This window comes from Hemitrygon akajei, chromosome 8 (genome assembly GCF_048418815.1).
Source record: "Hemitrygon akajei chromosome 8, sHemAka1.3, whole genome shotgun sequence".
NCBI lineage: Eukaryota > Metazoa > Chordata > Chondrichthyes > Myliobatiformes > Dasyatidae > Hemitrygon > Hemitrygon akajei.
Genome location: NC_133131.1, coordinates 53,987,011 through 54,000,895, shown reverse-complemented (window position 1 = coordinate 54,000,895; position 13,885 = coordinate 53,987,011). Strand labels below are relative to the sequence as shown.

Genomic DNA, 13,885 nt, shown 5'->3' with positions numbered 1-13,885 from the left:
CATTCTGCCTGCCATCACTCTGCCCAACTTTCCATTTGATCTATATGCCACATCACCTTAGACAACCTTCTTTGTTCTCCACATCAATGTACATGTAATCCACAAACTTCTCTGTTACAGGACGAGACTAGGAAACTGATAATAGGCACCCAGAATATTGTGTATAAAACTGGTCTCCTTGTGTAAAGGAGGATGTTAATTTGTTTGCTGGAGTTCAAAAATGGTTTACTAACCTGTTGGACAAGCTTAAATGGTTGGACAAGCTTAGCTTGTATCTGGTGGAGTTTAGATGAATGAGGAGTGATATGAAAGAAACACATAAGGTCCTGAATGGTTTTGAAAGGACTGGTCAAATAGATGTTTCCACATGTGGGAAGATCTGGAACTAATGGGTCACCCATTTAAGGCAGATATAAGTCAGTGTTTTTCTCTCAGAGAGTGCTGAGTCTTTGGAACTCTTCAAAGGCTGGTGGAAGGAGTGTCTTTGAATAAACAGTGATAGATTGGATTGCAGAGTTAGATTATAATTGAATCAGACATAATCATGAAATGCTGAAGAAGTCTTGAGGAACTTAGTGACCTCCTCCTACTAATGATTTATGTGTTTGCATGCCCTAATTTGCAGGGCTGTGGGAACAATTGACATGTCATCGAATGAGATTTTTTTAATATTGGCAAACACCAAAAAAAATGTACCTTAAGTTAGTGGGTAAGTATGTTTTCTCCAGGCTTCAAGTAAGATTATAAATTAACTTTTTTTGTTTCAGCTTACATGAAGCGACGACACAGTTCAGTGAGCGATGGTCATGGGAGTGATTCTTCAGTTGCTGGGCTAGACTACAGTCAGAGTGCCAGTCCCCAGCAACAGATTCACCTGAAGAAGCCCAGAGTGGTGTTGGCCCCAGAGGAAAAGGAAGCTCTGAAGCGAGCATACCAGCTAAAGCCATATCCATCTCCAAAAACTATTGAGGAGCTTGCTGCCCAGCTAAATCTGAAAACAAGTACTGTCATCAACTGGTTTCATAACTACAGGTGAGTTTTGAATGCTATAATTTTGGATGCAAGTAGCCAGTGCCAGTGTCTGGCTTTCACCCAGACGGGGAAAGATTGAGTTTTCTTTGGGACCACTGGGTTATCTTGATCAACTGGGTAAGTTGGACAAAGAATAGCAAATGGCATTCAATCCAAATAACTATGATGTAATGCATTTTGGTTAGTCAAACCAGAATAGGACTTTCACAGGGGGAGAGTGCAATGTCACAAGTAAACAAGATGATGAATAACAAACAAGAGAAAATCTGCAGATGCTGGAAATCTGAGCAACACACACAAAATGCTGAAGGAACTCAGCAGGCCAGGCAGCATCTGTGGAAAAAAGTACAGTCAACGTTTCAGGCCAAAACTTTTTCCCATAATCGCTGTCTGGCCTGCTGAATTCCTCCAGCATTTTGTGTGTGTTGCTCAGATTTCCAGCATCTGCAGATTTTCTCTTCTTTGTGATTTGATTACTACTGTGCAAAGTCTGTTCCAGGGATGCCTACCCTGAAGAAGTTAAATCTTCCCTTCAACAGAAGTTCAATGAAATTCTTTCTCACTGCTCCCTGCTGCTCTCCAGCAGTCCTGCCGATGGGTTTCGGCCCAAAATGTCGACTATACTGTTTTCCATAGATGCTACCTGGCCTGCTGAGTTCCTCCAGCATTTTGAAGATGGCAAATAAGCCATTTGGCATGCTGGCCTCAATCAGGGCATTGAAGTTAGGAGTTGGGCATCATGTTACAGTTGTACAAGACTTTGGTGAGGCTGCCCTTTAAGTATTATATGCAGCAGGTCATAAACACAAGAGATTCTGCAGATGCTGGAAATCCAGAGCAGTAGGCACAAGATGTTGGAGGAACTCAATAGGTCAGGCAACAGTTATGGAGAGGAATAAAGAGTTGATATTTTGTGCTGAGTACCTTCATCAGGACTAAAAAAGAAAGGAGAAGAAGCCAGAATAAGAAGGAAGGGGGAGGGGATGGAGTACAAGCTGGCAGTGATAGGTGAGTGGGGTAAGGGGGATAAACTGAGAAGCTGGAAGGTGATGGTGGAAGGGTAAAGGGCTGACGAAGAAGGAACCTGACAGGAGAGGAGAGTGGACCATGGAAGAAAGGGAACAAGGAAGGGCAAAAGAGCAACAGAAGGCAGTGATGAGCGGATGAGGAGAAGAGAAGGAGTCAGAATGGGGAATGGTTAAAGGAGGAAGAAATTACAGGAAGTGAGAGAAATGGATGTTCATAGTGTCAGGTTGGAAGATACATGGATGAAACACGAGACGATGCTCCTCCAACTTGAGAGTGGTGTCATCTTGACAGTAGAAGAGCCGTGAACCAGCATTTATACATACTGTGTATCATTAAGCTGAAGAAAAGATTTACAAGAATGTTGTCAAGACTTGAGAGCCTGAGTTACAGGCAGAAGTTGGCGTGACCTTGTAGAGGTGTATGAAATTATGAGGGGCATGGATAGGCTGAATACATTCAGGTTTTTTTTTAGGGGAAAAGAATAAAAACCTGATGCATAGGTTTACCGTGAAATGGGCAATTTCTGCATGGAGGGAGTGTGGGTATGTGGAATGAGCTGCCTGAGGAAATGGTTTAGGCAGGTACAATGCAAACTTTTAAAAGACATTTTGACAGGTATAGGAGCAGGAAAGATTTCGAGGGAAGTGAGCCAAATGCAGGCAAATGAGACTAGTTTAGATGGCCATCTTGCTAGGCATGGATGAGTTGAGCCAAAGAGCTTTTCTTCCTGCTGGAGCAAGGGGATGTGAGTAAGGTCCTGACGTTTTGTCTGTATTCACCAAGAAGAAGTGCATGGAAAGTTCAGAAATAAGAAGGGTTAGATATCTGGAACACAAGTTGGATAAATCCCCAAGGCGCTGCGTGTGGAAACAAGGGAGGAGATTGAAGGGGTCACAGAATTCCCTGTCTGTCCTGCTAGCTATCAAGTCTCAATATTGGCAATATTGCCTTTGTTGACTTTATTCCATCTCACCTGCTGAACCTCAGGGCTGGCCACAATGTCACTGTCATGGCTGCTGCTGCTGCTGTGCCCTGATTCCCCAGGGGTACTTGTTGCTGAGGGGAATAGCCACAGAGCAACCCTGCACTGTTTGAGTGCTTGTGCTTGCTGTATTTTTTCTGGTTGGTCATCCAGCTATCTGCTGCCTGCACCTTAGGTTTGATAATCTCACTAAAACTCTTATCTATGATTTTCTTTGCATCCTGGGTGATCGTAAATATGTCTAACTATAGCTTCAGCTTCTTCACATTGCCAATCAGGAGTTGCAACTGGGCACATTTCCCACAGATGTTACTTTCCTCACCCTGCAAAAGGAGTATATCACTGCCATAACTGACACCCCAGCTACGCTAATAGGAAGAGTAATTCTAAGGCATTACAACAAAATAGAGAGAGTACAGAGAAGATTTACTAGAATCTTACCTGGGTTTCAGCACCTAAGTTACAGGGAAAGGTTGAACAAGTTAGGTCTTTATTCTTTGGAGCGTAGAAGGTTGAGGGGGGACTTGATAGAGGTATTTAAAATTATGAAGGGAATAGATAGAGTTGACATGGATAGGCTTTTTCCATTGAGAGTAGGGGAGCTTCAGACAAGAGGACATGAGTTGAGAGTTAGGGGGCAAAAGTTTAAGGGTAACATGAGGGGGAATTTCTTTACTCAGAGAGTGGTAGCTGTGTGGAACGAGCTTCCAGTATAAGTGGTAGAGGCAGGTTCGGTATTGTCATTTAAAGTAAAATTGGATAGGTATACGGACAGGAAAGGAATGGAGGGTTATGGGCTGAGTGCGGGTCAATGGGACTAGGTGAGAGTAAGCGTTCGGCACGGACTAGAAGGGCTGAGATGGCCTGTTCCCATGCCGTAATTGTTATATGGTTATGACTAATCCATTATTACAGATGGGACAATCTAAATTAACCATCCAGTTATAATATTACAGGATAAACAAGCAAGAACAACTTGCTTAATAGATATAGCCATTCCCAACACACATAATGTTCAGGAATCAGTACGTGAAAAACACCTGAACTATGTTGAATTAAAAGAGGAAATTGAAAAATTATGGAACATGAACAGGGTATATTCACTACACAACAATATTCCAGTGAGCAAAGTTCCAGAGCCATCAATCACTCCCCATACGATAATTCTTTCATTCCTGAAGTCATTCTCATTGACCTCCTCTGTAATCTCTCCAGTGTCAGCACATCCTTTATTAGATAAGGGCCCCAAAACTGCTCACAATATTCCAAGTGAGGCCTCAGCAGTGCCTTATAAATCCTCAGCATTATGTGCTTGTTTTTATATTCGAGTCCTCTCGAAATGAATGTTAACAGTGCATTTGCATTTCTCACCGCCAACTCAACCTGCAAATTGAACCTTTTTGGGAATTCTGCACAAGAACTCCCAAGTACCTTTGTACCTCAGATTTTTATATTTTCTTCCCCTATAATTCCTTTTACCAGACTGCATGACCATACATTTCCCGACACTATTCTGTCACTTCTTTATCCATTTTCTTAATCTGTAAGTCCTTCCGCAGCCTCCCTGCTTCCTCAACGCTACCTGTCCCTCTACCTATCTTCATATTGTCCACAAACTTGGCCACATAGCGGTCAATTCCGTCATCCACTTCTTAACATACAATGTAAAAAGAAGCAGTCCCAACATTGACCCCTGTGGAATATCAGTAGTCACAGGCAGACCACCAGAAAAGGCTCCCTTTGTTCCCACCGTTTACCTCCTGCCAATCAGCCAATGCTCTATTGAGGCTACTATCTTCCCCTAACCACCATGGGCTCTTGTCTTGTTAAGCTGCCTAATCTGCAGCATTTTGCCAGAGGCTTTAGAGTCATAGAAAAGTACAGCACAGAAACAGGCCCTTCAGCCCATCTAGTATGTGCCTAGCCATTTCAACTGCTTACTCCCATTGACCTGCACCAGGACCATAGACTTCCACATCCCTACCATCCATATACCTAGCCAAGCTTTTCTTAAACTTTGAAATCAAGTTCACGTGCTTCGCTGGCAGCTGGTTCCACACTCTCATGAACCACTTCACAAGAAGGTTTCCTCTCATGTTCCCTTAAATTTTTTGCCTTTCACTCTTAATCTATGACCTCTTGTATTCTCACCCAACTTTAGTGGAAAAAAGCTTGCACTTGCCCTGTCTATACCCTTCATAATTTTGTAAACCTCTATCAAATCTCCTTTTGATCTTCTGTATTCCAAGGAATAAAATCCAAACCTGTTCAATCTTTCAGGTAACTTAGGTACTCCAGACCTGGCAACATCCTTGTAAATTTTGTCTGTACTCCTTCAACCCTATTTATGTCTTTCCTGTAGATAGGTGACCAAAACTGCATGCATTACTCCAAATTATGTCTCAACAACATCTTAGACAACTTCAACATAACACTCATCTCCTCTACTCAATACTTTGATTTATGAAGGCCAATGTGTCAAAAGCTTTCTTTATGATCCTATCTACTTGTGATGCCACTTTCAATAAATTATGGACCTGTAATCCCAGATTCTTTTGTTTTTCTTCACTTTCTTCTTCACTCCTCAGTGCCCTGCCATGCACTGTGTAAGACCTACTCAGGTTGGTACTACTGAAATGCAGCACCTCACATTTGTCTGCTTTAAATTCCATCAGCCATTTCTCAGACCATTTTTCCTGCTAGTACAAATTCCACTGCTAGCTATGACAGTCTTCCTTGCTGTCCACTACACCTTAAATCTTGGTGTCATCCCCATATTTTCTGATCCATTTAACTGCATCATCATCCAGATCTTTGATATAGATGACAAACAACAACAGACCCAGCACCGATCCCTGTGGCACACCACTAGTCACAGGCCTTCAGTCAGAGGGGCAGCTATCTACTACCACTCTCTGGCTTCTCGCACAAAGCCAGTGTCTAATCGAATTTACTACCTCAGAGGAGATTTACAAGGATGTTGCCTGGATTGGGGAGCATGCCTTATAAGAATAGGTTGAGTGAACTCATCCTTTTTCTCCTTTGAGCGACAGAGGTTAAGGGGTGACCTGATAGAGGTGTATAAGATAATGAGGATAGTCAGGGGCTTTTTCCCAGGGCTGAAATGGTTGCCACAAGAGGACACAGGTTTAAGGTGCTGGGGAGTAGGTACAGAGGAGATGTCAGGGGTAAGTTTTTTACTCAGAGAGTGGTAAGTGCATGGAATGGGCTGCTGGCAATGGTGGTGGAGGCGGATACGATCGGGTCTTTTAAGAGACTTTTGGATAGGTGCATGGAGCTTAGAAAAATAGAGGGCTATGGGTAAGCCTAGTAGTTTCTAAGGTTGAGACATGTTCTGCACAACTTTGTGGACTGAAGGGCCTGTATTGTGCTGTAGGTTTTCTGTTTCTATCTTGAATGGCAAGCTCCTGAACTCTCTTGACCAACCTCCTATACAGGACCTTGTCAAGTGCCTTGTTAAAGTCCATGTAAACAACATCTACTGCCTTATCTTTATCAACCTTCCTTGATAACTTCCTCAAAAAACTCTGTAAGGTTGGTTAGACACAACCTACCATGCACTATCCAAATACTCATATATCCTGTCCATGTCTATCCAAATACTTATATATCCGGTCCTTCCAATAACTTTCTCCATAATTGATATCATACTTATCAGCCGATAATTTCCTGGTTTATTCTTGGAGCCTGACTTACATTGGCTATCTTACAATATTGGCTATCTTCCAGTCCTCTAGCACCTCACCTGTCGCTAAGGATGATTTAAATATCTCTGCTAAGCCCTGGCAATTTCTGCACTTGCACTGAATCCAAAGTAACACTTTTGTCAGACCCTGAGGGTTTATCCACCTGAATTTGCCTCAAGATACCTCCTTCTCTGTAATCTATATAGAGACCATGAAGTTAATGCCATTTTGCCTTACTTTATAGAAGACAGCCTGTCCCAATCCACGCAACAAACACAAAATTTTGGAGGAACTCATCAGACCAATCAGCATCTATGGAAAAAAGTACAGTCAACAACTTGGGCCGAGACCCTAGATTCTGCCTGGCCTGCTGAGTTCCTCCAGCATTTTGTGTGTTGCTTGGATTTCCAGCATCTGCAGATATTCTCTTGTTTGTGTCTGAATCCACACTTGCCAGATCCTTTCCAATACCATCAAAGTTGTCTTTTCTCCAATTTAGAATCTCAGCCCATGGACCAGATGTATCTTTTTGCTTATTTGCTTTAAAACTAATTGCATTATGATCACTAGATGCCAAGTGTTCACCTGTACAAACTTTTGTCAATTGCCTTGTCTTCTTTTCTAATAGACCAAGTATCGCACATTCTCTCATTGGAACTTCTATGTACTGATTAAGAAAACAATTTACAAACGCTACCTCATCTAGAACTTTTGTAGAATGGGAATCCCAGTTAATATGCAGAAAGTTAAAATCACCTGCTATATAAACCTCATGTTTCTTGCAACAGTCAGCTTTCTCTCTACGGATTTGTTCCTCTAGATGCCTCGGACTGTTGAGTGGTTTGTAATGTTCCCCGTTAATATGGTCATATCTTTGTTATTGCTCAACTCCATCCATAACGCCACACTCGACGAGTTCTTCAGTCTGCCCTCACTGAGTACTGACATGACATTTTCCCTGACTAGTAACACCACATCTCCTCCTTTAGTACTTACCACTCTGTCGCATCAAATTATGGGATCCCTGGAATTTTGTGCTGCCAGTCCTGCCCCTCCTGTAACCAAGCCTTACTAATGATTACAATATCATAATTCCAGTTGTTGGTCCATGCCCTGAACTCATGTGCCTTTTCCTACGATAATTCTTACATTGAAATATGTAAGAATATGCAGCTCAGGACATTAGTCACACCGTGCTCCACCTTTTGATTCCTGACTTTGTCTGAAGTCTTAAAACATCTGTCAGCACAACCTCTTCATTGTCTGTTCTGGCACTCTGGTTTCCATCCTGTTGCAACTCTAGTTTACCACCCTGTGTACAACACTAGCAAACCTTCCCACTAGGATATTAGTCCCCTTCTTGTTCAGGTGCAAACTGTCTCTTCTATACAGGTCCCACCTTACCTGGAAGAGACCTCAATAATCCAATGATCCTATACCAACTCCTTAGATATGTGTAAAACCACATATTCTTTGTACTTTTGGCCTCACTGGCACATAGCACAGGTAGCAATTCTGAGATCACAACACTGGAAGTCCTGCCTTTTAGCTTAGCACCTAACTCCCTGAACTCACCTTGCAGAACCTTGTCACTCTTCTAACCCATGTCATTGTTACCTACATGGACCATGACCTCAGGCTGTCACTCTACCACTAAGAATGCTGAGGACTCAATCCAAGATATCCTAGACCTTGACTCTCAGGAGGCAGCATCCAATCCAGAAATCTTGTTCTCATCCACAGAAACTCCTTTCTGTTCCCCTAACTAACAAATCCCCTATCGGAACATCTAGCCTCTTACCCCCACCTTCTCTTCTGATTCCAGAGCCAGATTCAGTGCCAGAGATCTAACCACTGTGACTTTCCTCTGCCAGGTTATCCCCCTCAACTGTATCCAAAGTGGTCTACCTGTTGTTGATGGGAATGGCCACAGGGATACTCTGCACTCCATTCCCCTTCCTAGCTGCCACCCAATTTCTTAAGTCCTGCAACTTGAGTGTATCTACCAATCTATATGCTCTATCTTTCAACTCCTCTGCCACTCCTCTGAAAATCCAAGTATACAACATCCATCAATTCTCCTTTGTCTATCCTGCTTGTTATTTCTTCAAAGAATTCCAACAGATTTGTCAGGCAACATTTTCCCCAGGAAACCATGCTGACTATGACCTTTTTTATTATGTGTCTCCAAGTACCCCAAAACCACAACCTTAACAGTTGACTCCCAACATTCTCACAACCACTGTTTCCTTTCTTCTGCCTCCCTCCCTTGTTGAAGAGTGGAGTAACATCTGCAATTTTCCAGTCCTCCAGAACCATGTCAGATTCTAGTGATTCTTGAAAGATTGTTACTAATGCCTTCCCACTCTCTTCAGCCAGCTCTTTCAGAACCCTGAATGGTAGGCCATCTCATCCAGGCAGCTTGTGTACCTTCTGACCTTTCAGACTCCCGAGTACCTTCTCCCTAGTGTAAGCAACTGCAGTCAATTCTGCCCCCTGACACTTTCAAATTTACAGCATACGCAGTGTCTTCCGCAGTGAAGACTGGTGTAACATACATTCAGTTCATCTGCCATTTTCCTGTTGCCTATTACTACCACTCCATTGTCATTTTCTAGCAGTCCAATATTTACTCTCGCCTTTCTTTTACACTTTATATATCTGAAAATACTTTTCATATTCTCTTTGATATTATTGGCAGGATTACCTTCATGTTCCATCTCTCCCACTCCCACACCCCATGGTTGCCTTTTGTTGCTTTTTTAAAGTTTTCCCAATCCTTTAACTTCCCACAGTTTTTTGCTCTATTATTTGCCCTCTCTTTTGCTTTTATATTGGCATTAACTTCCCTTGTCTGCAATGGTTGTGTCATCTTGCTTTTAGAATGCTCCTTCTTTGGGATACGTTTATCCTGCGCCTTCCAAATTGCACCCAGAAACTCCAGTCATTTCTACTGTGTCATCATCTGTGCTCAGTTCTGGTCGACTCATTACAGGAAGGATGTGGAAGCCATAGAAAGGGTGCAGAGGAGATTTACAAGGATGTTGCCTGGATTAGGGAGCATGCCTTATGAAAACAGGTTGACTGAACTTGGCCTATTTTCCTTGGAGCCACAGAGGATGAGAGATGGCCTGATAGAGGTGTATAAGATGATGAGAGGCATTGATCATGTGGATAGTTAGAGGCTTTTTCCCAAGGCTGAAATGGTTGCCACAAGAGGACACAGGTTTAAGGTGCTGGGGAGTAGGTACAGAGGAGATGTCAGGGGTAAGTTTTTAACTCAAAGAGTGGTGAGTGCGTGGAATGGGCTACCAGCAACGGTGGAGGAGGCGGATACAATAGGTTCTGTTAAGAGACTTTTGGATAGGTACATGGAGTATAGAAAAATAGAGGGCCATGGGTAAGTCTAGTAATTTCTAAGGTAAGGACATGTTCAGCACAATTTTGTGGGCCGAAGGGCCTGTATTGTGCTGTAGGTTTTCTATGTTTCTATCATCTCTGCTAGTGTTCCCTTCAAACAACTTTGGCCAGCTCCTCTCTCTTACCTCTCTAATTCCCTTTACAGCATTGTAATACTAATACATCTGACTTCAGCTTTTCCTCTCAAATTGCAGGATGAATTTGATAATATTATGATCACTTTCCCCTTGGGTTCTTTTACCTTAAGCTCTCTAGTCAGTTCTAAATGTGACTTCAGCTTCTTCTACTCAAATTAGACAGTGAGTTCTATCATATTATGTCCACTGCCTCCAAATTAAGCTTCCTAATCAAATCAGGTTCATTACACAACACCTAATCCAGAATAGCTGATCCCCTGCTCTAAAAAAGACATCTTGTAGGCCTTCTCTCTCTTGCAATCTAGCACTAATCTGATTTTCCCAATCGTTTGGCATATTGAAATCTCCCATGACTATTATAACATTGCCTTTTTGACATGCCTTTTCTATCTCCTGTTGTAATTTGTAGCTCACATCCTGACTGCTGTCAGAGGCCTTTATATAGCTCCCATCAGGGTCTTTTTCCCTAAACTCTACTGACAAGGATTCTACATTTTCCAGTCCTACGTCACCTCTCTCTTAAGTATTTGATTTCATTGTTTAGCAATAGAGCCACACCACACCCTCTTTCTAACTTCCGGTCCTTTGATACAATGTGTATCCTTGAATGTTAACCTCCCAAGTATAATTTTCTTCCAGCCATGACTCAGTGATGCCCACAATGTCATACTTGCCAATATCTTAACTGCACAACAAGATCATCTGCCTTATTCCATGTACTGCATGCATTCTAATGTAACACCTTCAGTCCTGTATCAGATTAGATTAGATAGATACTATATTGATCCCAAAGGAAATTACAGTGTCACCACAGCATTACAAGTGCACAGATGTACAGATATTAGAAGAGAAGTAAAAACATAGAAACAAAGAAAACCTACAGCACAATGCAGGCCCTTCGGCCCACAATGCTGTGCCAAACAAGTATTTACTTTAGAAATTACCTTGGATTACCCATAGCCCTCTATTTTTCTAAGCACTATGTACCTATCCGGGAGCCTCTTTAAAGACCCTATTGTATCTGCCTCCACCACCATTGCCGGCAGCCCATTCCGCGCACTCACCACTCTCTGCGTTTAAAAAAATGTACCCCTGACATCCCCTCTGTACCTACTTCCAAGTACCTTAACATGTTAGTCATTTCAGCCCTGGGATCAATGATCAATGATCAATCTCATCGTCTTATAAACCTCTATCAGGTCACCTCTCATCCTCCATTGCTCCAAGAAAAGGCCAAGTTCACTCAACCTATTCTCATAAGGCATGCTCCCCAATCCTTGTAAATCTCCACCGCAGCCTTTCTAATGTGGTCTGATAAGGGTCCTATACAGCTGTAAAATTACCCCACGGCTCTTGAACTCAGTCCCATTGGTTGATGAAGGGCAATGCACCATATGCCTTCTTAACCACTTAGTTAACCTGCGCAGCAGTTTTGAGTATCCTATGGACACGGACCCCCAAGATCCCTCTGATCCTCCACATTGCCAAGAGTCTTACCATTAATACTATATACTGCCATCATATTTGACCTACCAAAATGAACCACTTCACACTTATCTGGATTGAACTCCATCTGCCACTTCTCAGCCCAGTTTTGCATCCTATTGATGTCCTGCTGTAACCTCTGACAGCCTTCCCATCCCAACCCCTAATTTAAACCTGCCTGCAAGGATATTGGCCCCCCTTGGGTTCAGGTGTAGCCCATCCCTTACATAGGAAATGGGAGCAAATCCAGGATATCCATGTAGTGTTCCCCTCTATAATAAGTATATCACTGGCACATGGCACAGACAGCAATCCATGTATTACTATCCTGCAGGTCCTGCTTTTCAGCTTTCTATGAACCTCTTTCAATTCTCTCCTCAGAGTATCCTTGCTTTTCCTACCTATGTCATTGGAGCCAATACGTACCAAGAATTCTGGCTTCTCACCCTCCCCCTTTAGAAAGTTGTGGACCCAATCCTTGGAAGTAGCACATTATCCGGGTGTCTATTATGTCCACAGAATCTTGTGTCTACTCTTCTAACACTATTCTGTCACTACTGCTAGTCCTCTTCTTCCCCCTTCCTTCTGAGGCACAGTGCCAGAGAACTGATTACTGCGGTCCCCTGTGGTCGGTCGATCATTCACCTCCTTTCCCCAACACCGCTGAAGTGGTATACTTATTATTGAGTAAGTATTGAGAGGAACAGCCATAGGGGTACTCTGTGTTTGCTGCCCATTTCTTTTCCCACTCCTAATAGTCACCCAGGTACTGGCCTCCTGTAAGTTGGGGCTTCCACCTCCCTGTAGTTCCTATCTATCACCTTCTCGTTAGGCTTGGTGCAGATATAGTTATCCAGGAGGCTGGAGGTCTTCCAGAATTCCCACATCTCATGCAAAGGACACAACACTGCCCCTGGAGCCATCCTCACTGCTCTACCAATGCACTAACAGAGAAAGAATGAAGGAGATGCAAAAAGAAGAAGTAGAACTCATCAGGTACTTACCTCACCCACTCCTGTTCTCATTGAAGCCTGATGAGCCAAAGCTCTCCTACTCTAACCTTGATCCACTCCCACAATGGCCACTCCACTTCTCCGTGCCTTGTTCTTATTTGCCTTTGCTAATGAATTGCAACTACACTGCTGAAAAAAACGAAAGCTCCTTTTTTAAATCTCTCGCTCCCAAGCCTGCTTGAGGACACGAATTGTAGAGCCCTTGATACTGAGTCCATAGGTTGTATTCAGTGATCCGTTCAGTATCTTGGTGAGTGAAGATGTTCAAGCTGGTTCAGCAGCCTGATAGTCGAAGGGTAATAAGTATTCCTGAACCTGATGGTATTGGACTTAAGGCTCCAGTACATCCTTCCTGATGTTAGCAGTGAGAAGAGAACATGACCTGGGTAGAGGGCGTTCTTGTTGCTAGATGCTGCTTTCTTGTGACAGAGCTCTTCGTAGATGTGCTCAATGGTGGGGAGTGCTTTTCCTGTGATGTACTGGGCTATGTCTACCACTTTTTGAAAGCTTTTCCATTCTTGGGCACTGGTGCTTCCATTATCAGAGTGTGATGCAACCAGTGAGGATACTCTCCGCTTTACATCTGTACAGGTTTGTCAGTTATAGATGACATGCTGAATCAAGAAAACTTCTAGGAAAATAGAGGTGCTGCTGTGCTTTCTTTGAAATATTATGCTAGTCCCAGGACAGATCCTCTGATATAACAGCCAGGAATATAAAACTACTGACCCTGTCTGATCCGCTAATAGGCCCCCAGTTTCTTCCTCTAGTATTCAATAATCAGCTCTTTGTTTTGCTAATGTTGAGTGAGATGTTATTGTGATAGCACTCAACCAGATTTTCAATCTCCCCCTAAATGTTTTAAATGCTGTAAATTTGTAAGTGCCTTCACTGTTTCTGATGAATACCAAGGAGATCTTTTGTTTCTGTCATAACCTTCCCGGTATTTGACATTAGACTATGGTCCTTAGGCTGTGGACAGGTGAATGGAGAAGGGACTGATGGCAGATGAAAAGTAATGCTGAGAACTTGAAGTGTTACATTTTGGTAGGAAGAATGAGAAGAGAGAAATACTAAAAT

At 42.8% G+C, this 13,885-nt stretch overlaps 1 protein-coding gene across 5 annotated transcripts in view; it reads left to right on the top strand.

Moving 5' to 3' along the window:
• The window catches only part of LOC140731911 (protein CASP-like), a 725,429-nt gene that overhangs the window by 568,088 nt on the left and 143,456 nt on the right, over positions 1-13,885 (top strand). For 4 of the 5 annotated variants that reach the window (XM_073053887.1, XM_073053886.1, XM_073053888.1 and 1 more), the window contains one exon: positions 768-1,032. The exons of the other annotated variant lie outside the window; for it this stretch is intronic. In XM_073053887.1, the coding sequence (XP_072909988.1) occupies positions 768-1,032 (265 nt within the window). The remainder of the gene's footprint in view (positions 1-767; positions 1,033-13,885) is intronic. 5 annotated transcript variants of the gene reach the window in all.